The 20,800-nt window shown below is 45.0% G+C and overlaps 1 protein-coding gene across 1 annotated transcript; it reads left to right on the forward strand.

The window, feature by feature from the left end:
- Positions 1-463: 463 nt before the first annotated feature.
- Positions 464-14,235, forward strand: LOC307077272 (tubulin-specific chaperone cofactor E-like protein). Its single transcript, XM_079738624.1, has 9 exons — positions 464-532; positions 1,259-1,327; positions 5,137-5,291; positions 5,681-5,820; positions 6,237-6,418; positions 6,567-6,823; positions 7,447-7,573; positions 7,745-7,861; positions 11,998-14,235. Exons 3-9 carry the CDS (start codon positions 5,147-5,149, stop codon positions 12,344-12,346), a joined length of 1,317 nt encoding a protein of 438 aa, XP_079594750.1. The 5' UTR covers positions 464-532; positions 1,259-1,327; positions 5,137-5,146; the 3' UTR covers positions 12,347-14,235.
- The last annotated feature ends 6,565 nt before the right edge of the window (positions 14,236-20,800 follow it).

Below are 20,800 nucleotides of genomic sequence, written 5' to 3' on the forward strand. Positions count from 1 at the left end.
GCTAAAAATGTTCCTTCGATAATACATATGTGGTGTTGTCATTAAACATAACCACCTCGGAGGGCATCAATGCGATTTAATTAAAACGCTTTAATTTAATATTATAAATCTATGAGGGAAATTACATATTTTAATGTGTCCTACGCTTTCACTCCATTCTTTAGTATATGTCTTTCAGCTTATTTTGAAAACAATATAATCGAATATCATTCCTATAATGTGTCTCAGTGAAATAATTAAACATATTTTTAAACCATCATAATATTGAAGTAATAAGAACGTTTTAGTTTCTATACGATATTTAGGTGTATGCATTTGATATAACGATACGATCATTTACTTTAGTGATTAAATGTTTAATGTAATTTCATAAACGTTGTAAAATCCTAAAAAGTATTAAATGCTATGAGTTAAAAAGAGGTTGGATTTATTTACTTTTTGAACATCGTCACTTCCGGTTACGGGGGCAGTTGTGATCTAACCGAAGAACAACAACAAACAGAGGTACTGCAAGTGCAAGACTTTCGCCACGGTGAGTGCAAACATATGACACTTCATGACAAGAATTTTTTTTGCCAAGTGATATATTGGATCAACACTTTTGTTCAGATGTGAAAACGTTATGACTTTTATGAATATGTATTTTAATGTCACAAGCCCCATACGCGATGTTATGATGTTTACGTCATACCCAACCTGCGTAGCCTACAACCTGTTACTCCAAAGCTGCTCAAGTGCACACTTCTTTATTATTGTTTTAAAATATCTGTATGTTTTATATTCACAAGGCAAGCTACTGAGTTCTTCTTGCCAGTTTGAACACTCCTGTCAATGTTGAAGAAATATCTACCTCCCACTAGTCTGACTGTATACACTCACCATGTAGGCCTAGGCCTACGTTTATTTGTGGTTTTGTCTACTCCTCTTTAAAATGTGTTGCTCCATTTAGAAGTCATTGAATTCATTCTTTGCCGTTGCATATTGTACAAAATGTCCTTTGTCATGGCAGTTTTAAAGGCAGTGCACCCCGGTCAATTGTCTTGTTTGTATGGCTTAGACCCAGAGGAGATATGGCACTTATATTGAGTTTCCAATTGTGTCAACCATTTTAATGTAATCTTGATTGGTCACCAGCATGGCAATAGCTTTTGATTGCATATCTGAGCTTCGCCTTTTTAGCTGTTAGATCTTGCAGGGTTTTTTCCATGTTACCAACCAATCAACCAACCAATTGCTCATCAGCATTTTCTCTCGGCAGGCTCTCAACAGACCTCCAATCATCAAATGTGCTGAAAAGGTCTCTCCTTTGGTCGTTCACACATCAGAGGTAAGCATCAGGTCGGTCTGTGATATGGGAAACCATCGTGACAGAAAACGTCAAACCCTTTCCAGAGAAAGTACTCTCGTCTCTTTGATAACCAAGCCCCAGCTGTCTGAAACCGATAGCACAGCCACTGCTAACTTTGCTATCAACGACCATCTCAGTCTTTGTGTTAGGAGCACGTTGTCCTGTGTTGTTGTTACCATGCGCATGTGCATTAATTACGTAGACCTACTATTAAAAAAAAAAGTTTTATTTGCCCTCATTGTTGTTGTACAATTTTTTTTATTTTTTATTATTGAAATGGCATGGTTATACGTTTTCTTCTGCTAGACAGATGGTGAAGGTGAGACCTTCTGTGGTTAAAAGTGATACTAGGTAGAAAATTGTGTTTTTCTATTCTATAATCTTGATGAAATGTTTTCATCTACCAGTATTACAGAATGCTTTAAATCCTAGAGATGGCCATTCTGCAAATCCATTGGGGTATGCTACTGATGTATTGCCTTTGCCTTTTACGGTGTTAATTGAGAGAAGAGGCAAAGAAAGAGGCCTTATTTATTTAACCAACCTACTAACCTTCTAACTGACTTACGAAATAACCTGTAGAATTCTGCTAAAGTGATTACCTTTATTCTGACTTTTAATATACAGTCTATTTTTTGTGCAGCTGTAACAACAATTCTGTGTCTCTAAAGCATCTTTTGGGGCAAATGTTAACCCACATATTTGTATTGTACTATATTGACCTGTATTCATATATTTTTTATAGCGCCTATTCATTATTGATTCAAATCTATGTCTTTAGATTTGTTGCTGAATCCAACTTGATCCCTCCATAGTATATGTTTAATTGAGAATGGGGATTCTTTAGCATGCGATTTATAAACATTCAAATGGTAATATCCAAGTTTCCTGTCAGTTCTTATGGAATCAATCCCTTTCATTTATTTGTTGAAACTACAGCCAAATGTCTCTTCATCCTGTCTGGACTATAACACATTGTTGTTCAGTTCGCCCACCACTAGGGAGCACAAAAGCCACTTTATAATTTGCATGGATAATCTGGTTTGGGCTGTCACGTTGCCATTCCAATAACCAATCTAACCATGGCAACAGAGATGTATTCTATGTTTTGCCCAAAATGAAGAGACATAAATATTAGTTCATATTTTAAAATGTAGGCCTAATATGTTAAGTGAAAGAAATTAAATGTCTGCAGCACTGCTTAAGCTCCCATATATACGTTTCGACCCTGTTGGGTCTTCTTCAAGCAAATGGTGAGACCAATTTGATGAGGGGATATATATAGGTCATATGATCAGCTGACCCAAAATGTGACCAATGTCAGCTGTATAAGCTGTATTAACTAAGACTACTATTATGTTAATCACAATAAAATATATTGCAGGAATACATTTTACAGTTGTCATCCAATTACGAAGTATACACTGAATAATCTCTCAGTGTTATTGTTATTTCAATGACATGATTACATCATTGAATTAACAATGACACCACAATCATACCAATTGTAAGCCTTTGTATCATTGCTGATTCAATGAGAGTGTATCATGATTATCGCAGAAAAAGACAACAGACCTGGTGTCATTGTTGTTGATACAATGCGAGGATATCATGATTATGAAAGAAATAGACAAAAGACTACAACAGTGCTATCATTAACTGAGAGGATGCCTTGAGATTATGATCGAAGCAGACAAAAGACAATGGACAGCTCTTGGATTCACAGTTAGCTGAATAAGATAATGTCATGATGACTTCTATATACGGGGTAATAAATGGTGAGGCCCTGGTAGCACAGTGGTATGCAGCTATCTGGCACCGAGATTAACCACAACATCCTAATCTAATCACTTCAGTACAGTCTTAAATAATTTAGGGAATAAGAACAATTTAGTGATTTAGAAAGAATATCTGTACATCAAAACCTATGTCTGAATTTATAATTGTGTTTATATTGTAAATTTACAATTCAGAGTTTAAAAATATTTCTCCCATGGAGACAACGAAAGGACCCCTCGCTTTTATTAATTAAAAATAAAACAATCGAATGGGATTATGTGTTTGAATTCATTGTAGGCTCAAGGTCAATGCTGACCGACTAAGAGCGAAAGTGTGGTACAACCTGTCCTTCAACTTCAGAATAACTAACCTAATAAGATCAATAGCAACTTCCCGTCACGTGTACAGGCCTTGACCTTTGTTTGTGATGACAGACTGATATGTCTGGCAGTTACACCTTTTATTCTACCCGGGGAAAAAGGCGGTAAACAGCAGAGCAACTGATTTATTAGTGCTGGGCCAACGCCATTGTTTCAAGTCACGTGTTACTAAGCAATAGGCTGGGCTTGGGAGTCCCATGCAGAGTTTATGTAACCGACAAGTCAAGACAAGTTATCTTAAGCCTTATTGATTAATTTGACTTGGTATAAATATATAATATTTCAGTAGAAAAAAAACTGTTTGAAATTCCTGTGATGAACACAGGCAGACAAAAATGGTAATTCAAAACTGCACCTTTTTGTAACGGCATTATTGTAAAGTTAAAACAGGTGTTGCTCATAACAGTAATTGCGTCTAGTTATCTAGCCAGGGTACTTTGATAGACAAAGTAACCATATGTTATTCATCCTTATGCTCTGGCAGTACATCTATAGTGTTAAGATATAATACAATTATATAAAACATAACTTTATTTGACTCTAGGAGATTTCAGCATTTTACATAGAAAATACATAATACATTTAGGTAAAGCCTAACTTTATTTAAACTTTTGGCGCTTTCAGCGTGATATGTAACTCCAGGGTGTAAACATATTTTCTGTTGGGTCAGTTGGTATAAGAAATGAATAGAATTACACCCACCTTGTACTTCAGCAAAACATAATTTGAATGACATGAATAAGAAAGGCGGTGATCCAAAGTAATGACCATAAAGTCAACACAAATTAAAACCTTAGCTTTTTTGAAAAACATATTTTAGTTCTTTTACTGATTTGGGTCCTGTGAAATAAATTGTGAATCAGAAAAAAAGTTGTGAATAATTTCACATTGTGAAATGCAGGATCAATAATGACTATATTTATTATTCATCATTTTGGATGTGCCAAGAACTACAAATGACCTGAATTTCGTGGTTCACGGTGCAAGACATCTTTTATTAAATTGTATTAATTTCTTCCTAGAGAGTGAATAGGATTTAAAGCTGGCTTTGTGTGTGTTGTGTTCTATTGGACACGCGCCGCTACGACATTTTTATCTTTGCTTTCTGGAGAGAGGCTCAGAATCTTGGGAGGAGCAACCGCACAGACCGACTTTTATCAGCACGCTTTAGAGAGAGAAAGAGCACATACCAACAGGCAGCTTGACTTGACTTATTGTAGGTAAGACGGTATCTCACAGTTCTTTTTAGGAAACTAAGTTTGTATTCACTTTCACATCTAAAGTGTGAATGTGTGATGCTCTTCATTAAAATACTATTGGTACTATTTGATAGGTCTACAGTAAATACTTTGTATGATGGCCATTGGACATTTCGAATACTATAAAATGCCTACTATTATGTTGGTATTTTACTAGTCTCATGGATTCTTCCTCAAACTATAGAGTACTTTCTATCATTAAATAAGCATGCACTGAATCAGGTTTGAATCCGTTATTTGTTAAATGTTTGCATGAGACATTGTGTGTTCATAAGGGGCCCTTTCTGGGCTCGTTTACAGCCATGTGGATACCCAATCCATCCTAACGGTGTCCGTGTGGCTACCTTTGTACCCTGCCTCGATGTGCTAGGCCCGGGGCCATGGATTCATCCTCTGACGAGGAGGAGGGGCGCTCCTTCGTCCAGGTGGTCAGTGAGAAGTACAACCCGGAGAACTTCCCCTACTGCCGGGGCCCGGGCATGGGGGTGGTGGTGCTTCCCAGCCCCCCGGGCTCCCCGGTGAAAGGTGAGCCATGGCATCCTGGACCCTCCCCTCTCACGAGTTAACCCCAGGGTCTCTCCCCGTGGGCCCCCAATCTGCGCTACCACCAGTGGTTATCTTTCACACTCTTTGTGGGAGTGTGAGGACAGGATGTAAGGATAAGGAGTTTCTAAGCAATGCATGTTGACAGCTACAGTGTTTATTTGATATAATCGGGCGTGTATCGTGTATCTACAGAGCAAAGGGTGATCATTTTATAATCTCTTTGCTGTCTGTTTTCATAGACCTTGTCTGATTTACAAGTTTTGTATATAACAGACTTTCTAGCAGTAGACACACTTGTTTACATGTGTGACATCCCCTAGATTATTACAGCAGGGACACATAGTGACTTTCCTGTGTGGTTGCCTCAGATCGGCTCAACCTGCCCAGTGTGCTGGTGCTGAATGACTGCGGGATCACCAAGGCCGGTGACAGGACGGAGGTGGCCACGTTCTGCGCCCACGTGGTCGAGCTGGACCTGTCCCACAACCAACTCAGGGACTGGGAAGAGGTGTGTGTGTACGGCAGGGTAACCCGAACGCTGGAGGCACAACAGCACCACCTCTGGTGTTGCAGTTGTTACTGCGGTTCTTTGTTATTGACTGAAATTGTATATAGGGCAGTTATTTCAGTTGGTCAAAGAGATTAAAATAAAACAAAACAAATACAGAAAATAGAATTAATAGTGGGATGAGTACAAGTACTAGAGTACTAGTATTATAGATGTAAAAAATGTATGTAAAAACAACAAACGGTTAAGATGCTTGATATAATTGAGTATATGTGCTATATTATTGAATCTATACATTTTCAATCATTATACAATACACAAAACCTCCTACCTGTACTGATATCCTACCAATTTCACGTTTCTTGACAACGGATGTGTCAACGACGCAATCACCATCTATATTTTGGGGTTGCCAGATCGGGACCATCGTCTCCAACGTCCCCCATTTGGACTTCCTGAATCTGAGCAGGAACCCCCTGAGCGGCGTGGAACTGGAGCCCAGCCTAGCCGAGGTGTTCTCCAGGGTGCGCCGGCTGGTCCTCATCAACACGCACATCACATGGGACACCGTGCACACGCTCACCAGCCACACCCCAGAGTAAGAGAGTCCCCATGGCAACCGTGTTCCAACGATTGTTCCTTGCCCTAATCTTCCCTCGAGTCTTGGTCACCTCTGAATTCTAGTCATATGACTTCCACTTCTACTGATGTTCTCCAAACACCCTCTCTACCCCCCCACACCCCAGACTGGAGGAGCTGTTCCTGTGCCTGAACCTCTACGAGGAGGTGGTGGAGTCCGGGACGCCCTGCCCGTCCCTGCGGCTGCTGCAGATCACAGACAACCAGCTGCAGGCATGGGCTGAGGTCCGCAAGCTGGGGGCCATGTACCCCCGTCTGGAGATGCTGGTGCTGGCCAACAACAGCCTGGGCTCTGTGGAGGACCCCCCCGACACGTTGGAGCGCCTCTTCCCCAAGCTGCGCTACATCAACCTCAATAACTCAGGTCTGGACGTAGCCCAACTGACTTAAGTGGATAGGCTAGGCTAAGCTAGGCTAGGCTAAGCTAGGTAGGAAGTGTTAGATCAAGGGCCTTTGATGGTGGGTCAGGTTCCTCTGTAGCCCCCTCACCAATGAACCAGAAACCCACTAACAACCGCTAACATTTGTTTTTTTTTTCGTTCGTGGGACAGGTTACGTTATTTATTTGTCGGCGCCGGCTCCGATTGGCATTGATAGAATCATGCCCTCTGGATGGGTTCATCCCAGCGGCCCCCCCCCCCAGCCAAGACTATGTGGACTCGGCCCCTGAGGCGCTCTATAGCTGTACCACTCGATTGTGGTCATTAGGACATTATGAATGATGTTGAATGTAAATATCCTAATTCAACTTTCTTTACTTAAGAGACTTGTATTATACTACTGTAATGGAGTGTATGCTGTATGATAGCATACACTCCATTGTTGGAGGTGGATAGGATGGCGGTTGCTTTTGCTGTCCAGTCTTCTCTATGATACGGACTCATGTCTCACACCATTCACCATTCGTCATTTCATCTTTCAATGTCTCAACTAAAGCACCGACAAACTCACCAAAGAGACATGTTTTCCATGTGTATGCGATCACAGGGCTTAGCAGATGGGAGGACGTCGACAGTCTGAATTTCTTCCCCAAACTGGCGGAGGTGAAAGTGATGGGCATTCCCTTACTGCAGCCTTACAGTGACCAGCAGCGGCGCAGCCTCATAGTGGCACAGTGAGTTCTCTGCACGCACGCACGCACGCACGCATGCACGCACACACACACACACACGACACAAAGCCATTTGAGTGTATTCAAAACAAGCTCCACTTTACCAATCATCAAGCAAAATGTCCTTCCTATCTGTGTGTGTGTGTGTGTGTGTGTGTGTGTGTGTGTGTGTAGGCTTCCCTCCGTCTCCGTGCTGAACGGTAGCCTGGTGACGGACGGGGAGCGGGAGGATGCTGAGCGCTTCTTCATCCGCCACCATCAGGACCGTCCGGAGGAGGAGCTCCCCAGGAGGTCAGAGCCCTCTGCTGTTTACACACACAGGCCCGTGGTTATCCACCTCGATATATACCCTACAGGGACATCACAAGTGGGTGGGTCCCCCCAGATGGATCCAGTGGCACGTCCACTCGCTACGTCACTACAGGGTCGATTTTTGAAATAATCAACGTCTTTACATTCTGCCTTTTTTAAATGCCTTTATCAACCCAATGCTACTAACAGTGAATGCTGATACACGTCGTTAAGGAGTAGGGAGGGGTTAGTCAGCAGTGGCTAGGGTGTGAGAGTCCCTGATCTAAAGGTTCCTAGTTCGATCCGCAATGACTTCAGCCTGCATGTCGGCGTCATTGAGCCAGACGCTTCACCTGCTACCTACCGCCTGCCTAAAGACCCATGAAATTCAGTCTTGTACTTGATCACTTCTCACTGATGGAAAGAAACTCGCAGGTCAACACAGGTGTAGAGGGCCGGTTGTAATCTGTTTTACTCAAAGATACTCAATCTGTATGATCCACAGAAAAAAATGAGGATTTAAAAAAATGTGTGACATTTCCGAAACAGCTTTGGACCTAATTGAAGAATTTCCGAAGGGCTCTCTCTTGCCCCCGTCTCTCCTTCTCCAGAAAGACCGGCCCAGGCTCTACCTATCTTTACCCACCGCATTCCACTTAACCCCCACAGAATGCAGGGGAGGTCCGGCCCGGGGTAGGCGCGGCCACTGACTAGTGGTGTGTGCTGGGGGTGGCGTGGCGGTGGCGGTGGCGGTTGGTGGGAGGTGGGAGGTGGGGTGGGGTGGGGTGGGGGCTAACCTTTGGAAGACAATGGCACTAGTCTCTCTCCGCACAATGACTCCTTTGTGCCGGGAATTCTCTGATTGGGAAAAGCGATACACGAGGTAGCAAGTGAGATGTTTTTTTTTGTTTTTTTTAACTTAAACTTATTATTTTTCTCGTTAACATCTCCCCCTGTCCAGACCTTGATCCTGGAATGAGAGTTTTTGTGTTTATTGGTGATGTCACTTGGGCTCCTGAGACGTTGTTTTTCACTAGCTAGTTTCCGAGCAAAGCGCCCCAGCCCTGGGACAAGACTAGCAATGGCACCAGTTAATGTGGAAGAGGCATGGACATTTTTTATTATTGCGTTTTTTTTTTGTCTTTTTCTCACTTGCTAAAAAGCAGCGTCCCGCCTCTTACTGCGTGAGAATCGTGTTTAAGGCTCGTGCTCTGATCCAAAGCCATCGTCAGCCCATGTCTCCCTCAGTCTTTTCACTTGACAGATTCCTCCCCTGTCTTTATCTTGATATATTTTGTTATGGGCAAGTAAGACACGATCATGGCGATCTCGGGGGTTGTATGATGATTGGTTGGGAAGTTTGCTGCACAGGCTCAGTAATCAATAGACTACATATACAGTGGGGCAAAAAAGTATTTAGTCAGCCACCAATTGTGCAAGTTCTCCCACTTAAAAAGACGAGAGAGGCCTGTAATTTTCATCATAGGTAAACCTCAGCTATGAGAGACAAAATGAAAAAAAAATCCAGAAAATCACATTGTCTGATTTTTTAAGAATTTATTTGCAAATTATGGTGGAAAATAAGTATTTGGTCACCTACAAACCAGCAAGATTTCTGGCTGTCACAGACCTGTAACTTCTTCTTTAAGAGGCTCCTCTGTCCTCCACTCGTTACCTGTATTAATGGCACCTGTTTGAACTCCTTATCAGTATAAAAGACACCTGTCCACAACCTCAAACAGTCACACTCCCAACTCCACTATGGCCAAGACCAAAGAGCTGTCAAAGGACACCAGAAACACAATTGTAGACCTGCACCAGGCTGGGAAGTCTGAATCTGCAATTGGTAAGCAGCTTGGTGTGAAGAAATCAACTGTGGGAGCAATTATTAGGAAATGGAATACATACAAGACCACTGATAATCTCCCTCGATCTGGGGCTCCACGCAAGATCTCACCATGTGGGGTCAAAATGATCACAAGAACGGTGAACAAAAATCCCAGAACCACACAGGGGGACCTAGTAAATGACCTCCAGAGAGCTGGGACCAAAGTAACAAAGGCTACCATCACTAACACACTACGCCGCCAGGGACTCAAATCCTGCAGTGCCAGACGTGTCCCCCTGCTAAAGCCAGTGCATGTCCGGGCCTGTTTGAAGTTTGCTAGAGAGCATTTGGATGATCCAGAAAAGGATTGGGAGAATATCATGGTCAGATGAAACCAAAATAGAACTTTTTGGTAAAAACTCAACTCGTCGTGTTTGGAGGAGAAAGAATGCTGAGTTGCATCCAAAGAACACCATACCTACAGTGACGCATGGGGGTGGAAACATCATGCTTTGGGGCTGTTTTTCTGCCAAGGGACCAGGACGTCTGATCCGTGTGACGGAAAGAATGAATGGGGCCATGTATCGTGAGATTTTGAGTGAAAACCTCCTTCCATCAGCAAGGGCACTGAAGATGAAACGTGGCTGGGTCTTTCAGCATGACAATGACCCCAAACACACCGCCCGGGCAACGAAGGAGTGGCTTCGTAAGAAGCATTTCAAAATCCTGGAGTGGCTTAGCCAGTCTCCAGATCTCAACCCCATAAAAATCTTTGGAGGGAGTTGAAAGTCCGTGTTGCCCAGCGAAGGCCCAAAAACATCACTGCTATAGAGGAGATCTGCATGGAGGAATGGGCCAAAATACCAGCAGCAGTGTGTGAAAACCTTGTTAAGACTTACAGAAAACGTTTGACCTCTGTCATTGCCAACAAAGGGCATGTAACAAAGTATTGAGATGACCTTTTGTTATTGACCAAATACTTATTTTCCACCATAATTTGCAAATAAATTCGTTAAAAATCAGACAATGTGATTTTCTAGTTTTGTTTTTTTTTCATTTTGTCTCTCATAGCTGAGGTATACCTATGATGAAAATTACAGGCCTCTCTCGTATTTTTAAGTGGGAGAACTTGCACAATTGGTGGCTGACTAAATACTTTTTTGCCCCACTGTATGTTGGCGACATGGAGGCCTTTGGTTCATTTGTGTGTGTGACTTGTGTTTGATTTTTAATCCCATTCCAACTTGGAAAGGAGAGAAGGTGCGATTTTCGACCACAATCAGAAACAAACAAACAATGAATTTGGGTTTGGGGGTCGATGGAAGTTGTAAAAGGGGGAAAAGGATAAGATGGCAGTGCTAAAAGACAGCTACCGAGCCCCAGTAAATGAAGGGGATTATTAGATATAATTGAAGATGTCTAGTGTCTGTAGATAAAGAGAACGGATGTATCCCGTAACAATATGGTTGTTAAAATACATACTTCAAGCGTGAAATCCATCCGTAGGTCAGATTATAAAAACTGAGCCTAATCAGGTAAATAAACCACTTGCACTCTGACTGTGTTGGCTAGACCTTTGCCGGGCCTTTCCACAGAAGTTAGGTAAGAGGTTTAGTGAACAGAGCGGTTAGCATTAGCCTTAAGATGCTTTGGCACAGCTAAAAGGACGACAGTCATTTCACCATTACCAACGGCTAATGGCAGCCATTTTTTTCGGTATAAAATCCAGCTATTATTTCACCAATTATTTGTGCCTTGTTAAAGCATTCCCCGCTCCAATAAAAGGAAAGCTTTAACTTAATGGCTTCTTAATAGAATAGCACTTTGTGCACCGGGAGCTCGGAGCACAATTCCCAGGGTGGACTCTTGAGTTTTGGCTTGAAAGTGCGGGCCAGGGTCCTGGCTTTGTTGAGGGACTATTTAGGGAGGGAAGGGAAATTGCTTTGATTGGCCCAGCTGTTACAGTAGCTTTGAAAGCACAGCCTTTCACTCGTTGGATTTATTTAATCGCCCCCGCGGTCCTTATCTCCCGCCCTCGGTCCCCCAGGTGGCTGAGAGCTTTCTCACGGCAGAGGGGGGTAAGCCCAGGTCTGTTCTCGCCGGTCCCTGGATCGCGCATGCGCCTCCGAAACAGCAGCGCGCTCCCTCAGTGGGGCCATTGGGGCCACATACTACACCTCCCTAGGAGCCCTTCTATCACCACTTCCCGCCAGCTTCCCTTAAACGTATGCACCGATGACTCACTAGATGCCCCGTTGCCTCTCTTGTCTCTTCTTTTTATTCTCTTCTCACCGCCTCCCCCCCTCAGATACCACGTCCTGGTGTCAAAGTACGGCCGGCTGGCGCCGCTGGCCGAGGTGGACCTGACGCCCCGCGGCCCCACGGTGGAGGTGCGCTGCGGGGACCGGGTGGAGGTGGTGACCCTGACCATGGAGCAGACGGTGGGCGCGCTGAAGAAGCAGCTCCGGGCCCTGCTGCAGCTGCCGCCCAGCGGCGTGCGGCTCTTCCACGTCTTTTACACCGAGCCCTGCTCCGCGGCGATGTCGCAGGAGATGCAGTACCCGGGCCGGGCGCTGCACTCCTACAGCATCCGCGACGGCGACGAGATCCTGGTGGTGCCCAAGGACAAGGCGCGCTGCCACTCCACAGGGAGCTGAGGCCCTCGGGGCGGCAGCGCGGCCCGGGGGGACCCTGGCTCGTCGGCTGCGCCCGTGCATTAACCAAGTGCAATCCGTTGTCATTGTTACGTTTCCGTTCGTATTTTACTTCAACGTTGATGTGAAAAGTGCTTCTATATCACGCCCTCATCATGCATCGCACGTTTGCACATCTTTTATACAAGACGTCCGGCACAAAGAGTTTTGATTCCCACCCATTTCACACGTTTTAATCGTGTGTAATTCAATTGGACAGGCTTGCGTTCGACAGCCTCTCCATCCCCCCCCCCCCCCCCCCCATCTGTGTGGCGGTGTTCCCGCGGCAGCGCGGTGCTTCGGCCCAGCGTCGCCTGGCGCATGGCACTGTGTCCCCAGATAACCCCCCCATAGAGCTGCAATCAGGAGCGCGGTGTGTCGAGCATAATGGCAGCGGTGCGCACAGACCACACGGACACGGCTCGGTCAGGACACCTTACTCCCCCACCCCCCCACAAGCAGGAAAGACAAGACCGCCCCTGTGGTGAGCTTGTCGGGGGTCTGGGAGGGAAGGAAAGGTAAAACGAAGCGCCTTTCGGATCACTCGAGTTACCACCGCTGTCCGTCTCAATGAATAGAGGGTCTCTCTCTCTCTGTCCCTCTCTCTCGCTCTCTCTCTCTATCTATCTCTCGCTCTCGCTCTCTCTTCCCCCCCACCCCTGTGATGGTGGGGCAGCCCATTATTGGGTTCACGTCCTTCACTATCCTATGTATATTTATCTCCCTCTCATGCTACATCTCTTTTCTGTCTAATTCTTTCGGGCTTTGTCTCTCTCTCTTATACATCCATTCCATCACCGAACACCGTCAGACCTGTGCTTTGTCATGGGGAGACAGGGAGGGAAATTGGAAGGGGGGAGGGATGCTGCAGGCTGACGGGGTTGTCACATGCTCATTTATTTGCACAGAGACACCAAATGTCTGCTGGTGGGATGTGGGAAAGTGACCGTTTTAGTTTCAGATGATGATGATGATGACGATGACGATTTAGATTCAATCTGATTCCCAAATACATGCAATTTAGTTGTCCCATTGATCAGGTACTTCCGTGTATCCAATGCCATTGCAATGGACAACTAATAATCACATTGTTTTTTAGATTGCCACTGTTTGGTGGCAGGTGGTGCTCTTCAGGGAGTCCTAATGTTGAGGCGTTTTCCTATTTGAAATGGAGTTTTAGGAGTTCACCGTGTCAGCTGTCTACCGAAGCACCATGCAAACACAATGAAATATAAGCAATCTGTCAAACACATACAGCCTTCCTGGATTGTCCCTTCTCCGTTTTAAAACAGCAGGCACTGAAATAATAGTGGTAAACTTGACTAGCGACATCCGACTGAAATCTACTCTATTTTAGATTTTTTTTTTGTTTGATTTAAAATATGTGTGTGTTTTATCTTAGTTTTACACAAATGAGTGCTTGCGCTGAACGTAGTTGGATAAAAATAATTCTTCATCCTAAAGAGATATGCGTTGCATTTGATTGTGATGCTGTTGAAGGGAATCGGGCATTTGAGGAAAAATAATAAGTGTTTTGGTTTGTTCGTTTTAGGTTGAGGGGTGTCATATATTGTGATTTTGAAAAGGGTCTATGAATTTAGGACTATTCACTAGTCCCCCACCTTTAGCTAAGCGGTGTTCTGTCTGAAGATGAACGCCTGTTAGATTTTGAATAGTTTATGACTTAATCTTAATGACTGTATGCCTTCCACTGTGTTAAAACACAGTACGTTTGATATTGTATTGCTGTCCTACGATCGGTGAACTGCAATTATTTTTGTGAGCTGGATTTTATTGTTATACAAATACAAATACTTGTTGACTTCTATGGGATGTGAACATTTTTCGCTGTAATAAAGATTATCTATATCTAAAGATATATTATACTTTTTAATGAACTGAGCAATAGAGAAAAGAGATTAGGCAGACATCTTTGTATCAGTGAACTACTTCTATATACTTTCTATGTTGAGCTGATTCTGGCTGTGTTGAAAGCATGTTAAGATGGTCTACAGACCATCCTAACATACTTTGAGCAACCAATCAAATTACTGCTATGATTGTCACCCTAAAAATGTTCCAATCAGAATTTCCATATTTTCTCACTGGCTCCTCAACTAAAATGTTGCCCTGTGGAAAAACAATAACGCAGTTTCTCACAGTAGCATGCCCTCAATTAAAAAAATGCCCCAATGGTCACCTACACAGGAAAGAAGATATACATTAATACTATGCATACCAGACAGAGTTTGGTGTTTATTCACTAATCCACAATCAGATCTCCTTGAGAAACGACCTTGTAGCCTGCAGAGTGCAGAGCGGGACTCCTCTGACGAGTGACTCGCAGCTGCCTGCCAGTCGCCCGGAGCGCGTGGTGGGTCGCATGGTTTGGTCCACATGGCTCCATTTCACAGCGCCCCTGTAGCAACCTGGCTCTGGAGGCAGACAAGCATTCTCCCCATCCATTCATTCATTTCATTCCCACTACCTGGCGTGCGTGCGTCACGCCAAGCTGCTACGGTCTCCATTCCATACGTGTCAAGCGGTGTTGTGTTTCTGGGGCATTCCCTTTGCTTCCTCCTTCTCCTCCTCCACATCCACCTCCAACGCCACTTCTTCCCCCTAGACCGACAGTGTGGTTTCTCTAACTGGGTAGGACGGTAGTGTTTGCCCGCGGCGCTGTTGAATGCACGCTCAGCCACCGGAAGCAGAACTCTCTTGGGTTCGGTGTGGTGTAAAGGGGTGCAGCAATGCTGGAATATCTTAGCGTTACCAAATGTATCATTAGCTCAATGTGTGCAAACATTCTACTTGCAGAGCATCTCTTGGACCATCTCAGGGCTTTCAAGATTTATGATCTAAGTGAAGTTTAAATATCATAGTTAGCAGCATAACTGTTGGACCCCAAAGTTCCATCCACAGGTACAAACGTATGCCTGACGGGTTCCTTGGAATTAATGAATGTCCTCTGTGTTGCAATCAGAGTCTTCTATGGAGCAATCTTCTGTTCAGCATCTAGATTTTTATTTCAACATATGAGGGTTCAGAGATCAATGGTATCAATGAAATAAAGCGTAACACTCGGGTTCACAGGAATAATCTTTGATGTAAGTTCAAACAGTATGCCGAACACAGTAGAACAGAGGAGCACGTACTTTAACGGTATTGATTTAGCATAAAAGAGTCTTTCTATATCCAATACAAACAGCCTCACATGGACTTGGTTCTCAGTTCCACTGCCATCGCTCACAACCCGACTCTACGCAGAGTCACGCAATACCCAGACATCCACTAACGCAAGGTCAGCCCCTGGGTTGGGAGAGAGAGAAAAAGAGAGAGAGAGATATTGGGCAGCACCTTCGTCCACCCCCCCCCCCATCCCAAAAGCCATACTCGGGACCCAGTTGGGACAGGGTATCCCAGGCCTGGTATCCTCCGGTCCACTCCATTATGAAGCGGGGATTGGGGGGCTAAGGTTAACTGAACAGGCCTATTGTGTGATGGGGTGAATTGGTAGCGTGGTTAAGGTTACCAGTAGGAGATTGGACAATGTGAACGGAAAGGGAGAGGGGAAGCGGGCAGGTCAAGGCCAAAGGCTGGATGGCCATAGGGGGGGGGGGGTATTAGTGTACGATTGCGGCCCTTTCGTAAGGTTGGGTGGGTGGGGATAAGGTGACCACCACAAGTGAGCCCAATCTTGGATCTCCAGACCAGGACCTTCTTTGTGGGGTGTCAGGCTTGAAGGGTTCTACAGAAATCATCCGGTGATGCTGGAGAACTCATCCATGCAGTTCCCACGCACCCACATCAGTGATACACTTCCTGCCCTGAACCTCACAGCGCTTGATCACTCGCCGTCACAACCTCATGGAAACATATGCACTCAAACGAGTCCACTTAGTCCGGCTGCCAGTTTGAGCGATTTGTGTGGCCAAGGGTTATCACATTTATCGCCAGGTCATGTATGGGGAGAGTTTTGTTAATCGCAGAGTAAAGAGATACTAATTACATCCAGAGCCCCATGTTTGCAGTCGTTTCTTAAATAGATATCCCATAGGGCAGTTAGGGGTTGCCTGATATCCATATGAGGTCGAAGGACATTGCTTACTCATAGAGATATATAGTTTGTTTGATGGTGCATTTTTAAGGACATTTTTATTTTAAAGTCGCCATATAGGAAACGAATGATTTGTAGCCAGGATGGCATGACGCGCAGACATTTACTGGGATCATAATGTTATGAACAGGGCTGATGTTGATAAGGAAAGAAAGAAATTGGGATTGGTGGGATTTTCAGAGTTCACATTGAGGTCCCCTGGCAATTAAAGGTAACCCAGACACACACCAGCTCCTACCATAAAGCCTCAGTCAAGCAAGAAAAGAAAAGGTGTGCCATGCAACAGTGGTTTCGACCAGACTGGGACCGTCACACAGTCTCATCACCTTCCGCACCCTTACAGGCAAAGTGTGAAGACCTGTGCAAGGGTCTGGGTCAGGCTGTTACCTCACCACCGCCAACAGGTCCAATAGCCGTCCAGACATTCCCAGGAACACTAGACGCAGTGACCAGCGTTTAACAAAAATAAAAACGTTTTCTTAGGGTTGTTTCGTTTAGGTTTTTTTCTCGCTGTTGTATGTTGTTTTGTTCACGGCGTCTTTGTGCTCCTCTCCCTTCGCTAGCTCTTTTACAGGTTGGCTACGGGTATGCGTGCATTTACACAACAAGACATGGCCGCCGCACAATGCCGGCCTCCGCAGAGGGCCTGGGCTCGCTGGTTAATGGGGGCCCGGGGTGTGCCCTCGGTCCCTCAGCCTTTCACACGTCCGGCTCCCCGGCCTCTCCTGTTACTGCCACTGTCCCTTCACCGCACAATGGATCACCTGACGCAGGTCTTCTCCTTCCCAACCCACATCTCCTTGGATCCACCTGAGATTGGAAACACAACATAGCCACGCACACAAACACACACACACACACACACACACACACACACACACAAAGCTGAAGTAATCTCTCCAGGATCGGTGGAAATAAAGCGTCTTGTAAATGAGGCTGTTTGTAATTAACAAAAAGAGCGCATAGTGAGTCCTAAGTGAGTCATGTTAATGCCGTAACCCAACTCCTCCTCTGGGGACCAGGAAAGCTTTGGGTCTTGTTCAGTCTGTGAGCATCCCCAGGGTGTGACTCCCCTACTTTGGTTCATCTTGAGTGCTCAGGTGCACAGAGACTGTACCCTTGGCTGTGCCGAGTGAAACCCAGTCATAGGGTCTACGGGAAGAGGAAGGAACGCAAAGGGTACATCCAGGGGGGCCACAATCGACGAGACGCTCCACGTAGAACTCCAATGGTACTCTGTCAACGAGCCATGGTCCCAAATGATTCCCTCTTTTTTTTGCCCAGTTTTTGGGTGCATTCGCCTCAATCCTCATTCATTTTTGGGTGCATTCACCCCAGTACCTCCCCAAGCCCCCCACCCCTCCCCCCCCATGCCCGGCCCTCCGTCAGCCCCCCCTCAGACCAATATGCTGTAGTTCTCGGATCTCGGCTTACTTTTCTTCTGGTTTCTTTCTCCGCTTTCATCACATGCTTTTCAGTTGACCCCCCCACACCCAATGCATGCCCCAACTCCTCCTCCTCCATCCCTACCTCCCTCTCACTCCAGACTCAGAGCTCAGATTAAGTTGAACACTATCCGCTATCCGAGTTTTCAGCTTACGTCTCTGTTCAGCTGCGCCTTACTGAGCTCCCAACAAGGGCTTTATTTTACCCTGCTTTTTTTCCCCCAAACTCTCGACTCCTTCTTCTGCCCGAACTCACCGAGCACGGGTCCATCACCAAGGATTCCCCTGCCGGTTTGATATCATTTTATCCACTTTAAAACGTTACAACTTGTATTCCTCCCCGGCCGGGACGCTCAGGTCTGTTATTCCCGAAGCAGAGGGGGGGGGCATCTGACGAGCAGCGTGACTACAGAGGGGCATCCGTGTCTCACGCCTCCCTCCCTCCCTCCCTCCCTCCCTCCCTCCCTCCCTCCCTCCCTCCCCCCTTTCCCCAGTCCCCCACCACCATCACATAGACGGCGTTCCTGTCCTCCAGTCACCCCCTCTCCCCATCTCGAACCCCACTGCTGCCGCCTCGCTGCCTAGCCACCGGCGACCTGTGGATGGTCCTCTGCTCTGTGAAGGCAGCCGGGCTGAGAGAGCTGAGTTGCTAGATGTCAGTCTTCTGAAGCCAGGTGAGTCTCATCCTCTCTGGACGCAACAGACCGCCTCTGACCCTTAATTGGTCCTGTGTTTGTTACTACTAATGGTTAGAATTGTCTGATGTCGTTAATAGGATACCTGCTCAGCTACCTGTAATACTACTGCGATGGTGTTGTTTCTCAGGCGGGAAGGATGTGGAAGTGTCAAGTCATTTCATCTATTGGGATTCATACAGTGTACTGTAGCAGGATGCATGCCATAATGCTCTCTACTAGCAGATATAATTAAACATGGTTATTGACATCAATTCGAAACTAACGGTGGACTTTTTTTTATACAAGATTAAGATGTAGTTTAGATAAACTTGAATACAAAATACTAAAAATAACTAAAAGTCATATCATTGTTATTTTTTTCACGTGATTTAAACTGAATAAGAAGTTATGCCCATAAGCGTCCTGTAAGAAAAATTTGAACATAACCCTAATGTTAGAAATATCCCAACGATTTGCAGTTTCTGAATGACCTAGGAATTGTGACTTGTCATATGTGGGTGATACATCACAGGCGTCAATTGTCTGCGCCATCCTTCAACCGACAAAAGTGGACATAGGTTTTCCACAAGCCTTATCTAAACAGGCCTGGTTCAAGGAGCACATAGTGTAAATGCCTATCAGATGAGATGGTGAGCTGTGAGACACAGAGCTCACCAATCACAATCGTCATAATTGTCCCATCGGCTGATGATGAGGTGTGACGAAAGGCTGGTGAAACTACAATGAATCCTCTCTCATCAGGGGCTACTAACAACGGCCCACCTGCAGTTCATCCGAGAGGAAGGGACCAGCATATCCAGAGGAATGTCTATACGTTTCTTTAGCATCAAAGAGCTGTATGAATGCTAAGCTGAAGTGAATACAGAAAATGCATCCATTTGGTGATCATGAATTATGATCATATTAAATGAGTTATTAAAAGCTGATACTCACTTCTTGGTTATATTCTTATCACGTTGGAGCCAAAAAAATAAAAAAATAAATAAATTAATTATTCGATATATATCATATTATATCTATATTTTTTTTCTTCTAAATTTCATAATACTAATTTAAGTCTGAGCTTAGCTGTCCTTGTGTAGCCTTGATGATGTCACGTCTCTGAAACACTTGATATTGAATTAAGTGAATGATTGAAGTATGAAGTCTGTGCTTTCATTCAACACAATAATAAAAAGAATCCGATAACCAGTAAATCTGGCAAAAACCTTTATTTAAAAAAAATATATGAAAGTTTTTCATTAGTTGTGTTTTAATTAGTTTAACGAGTACCGGTCAACCCTCCATTTTCAGTGAAGTGCTGAATCCTGTAGGCCGCAAGTAAAGCGATTCAGTCGACAAATAAAAACCCTCCAAAAACTCTACGACCCTTCACCAAAAGTCAAATTGTACCAGGTCAAGTGAGAGCGGTGCTTGGTGCTATAGGGTGAACTCTGATATCTGCCGCCCTGGCAGTGCATGCTAGTTTCGCAATTGAAAGCCTGCCAAGCCAGGTACGGAACAGCCCCATGGGCCCAGCGCAGCGACCTGGGCACCCCAGACCTGGTCACTTAAAGCCATTAGCAGCCCCGTGTTTACGCCCCTCTTCCTTTAGCTAACAAGGCATGGATTTCTCCCAAGCAGAAGTGGTAATGAGGTCCTGAGTAACTCCCAGCCTCAGACTGCGAGACGCTGTGAGTGGAGTGGGCCAGGGTCGGGGCGAGCCACAGGGAGCCCACAGCGCACACACACACACACAGAGGCCCCCAAGTACACCGTTTGTCCGTTAGCATGGGATCCTGAGGCGAACGTGATCCTGACATATTGTTCTGGCAGGCATAATGGGGCCTTTTCAGAGCTCCCCCGGGGAGACCTGGGAGCGAGTCTTAAAGAAGTTAGAACATGCTGAAAAAAAGGAAAAAACAGAGTTCGGTAGGTTCTTTCTACCATCTGGTTCTGCCCAACAGTGGACAAGCCCAGATTGGTGATGGTGAAACTTGTTCGGTGCCGTATAGGAAACAGATTAACTTTGCCCATACATTACCAAAGTTAATCTGTTAATTGTCACTCTTCTTTATGAGTATGAGTATGGTTGTAACAGTCCTGTTCAATTGTGGGATACGCTATCAGAGCTGACCATCTCCTCCTCTTCTTCCCAATCTCCTCTACAATCCTCAGG

Source organism: Pollachius pollachius, assembly GCF_949987615.1.
Source record: "Pollachius pollachius genome assembly, chromosome: 6".
Lineage (NCBI taxonomy): Eukaryota > Metazoa > Chordata > Actinopteri > Gadiformes > Gadidae > Pollachius > Pollachius pollachius.

What these genes read in the sequence shown, in the direction of transcription:
- LOC307077272 (XM_079738624.1), top strand. Translation starts at nt 5,147, where the DNA reads ATGGATTCATCCTCTGACGAGGAGGAGGGGCGCTCCTTCGTCCAGGTG. An exon ending in CTCACCAGCCACACCCCAGA is followed by an intron (nt 6,419 to 6,566) that starts GTAAGAGAGTCC and finishes CCCACACCCCAG; the next exon opens with ACTGGAGGAGCTGTTCCTGT. An exon ending in CATCAACCTCAATAACTCAG is followed by an intron (nt 6,824 to 7,446) that starts GTCTGGACGTAG and finishes ATGCGATCACAG; the next exon opens with GGCTTAGCAGATGGGAGGAC.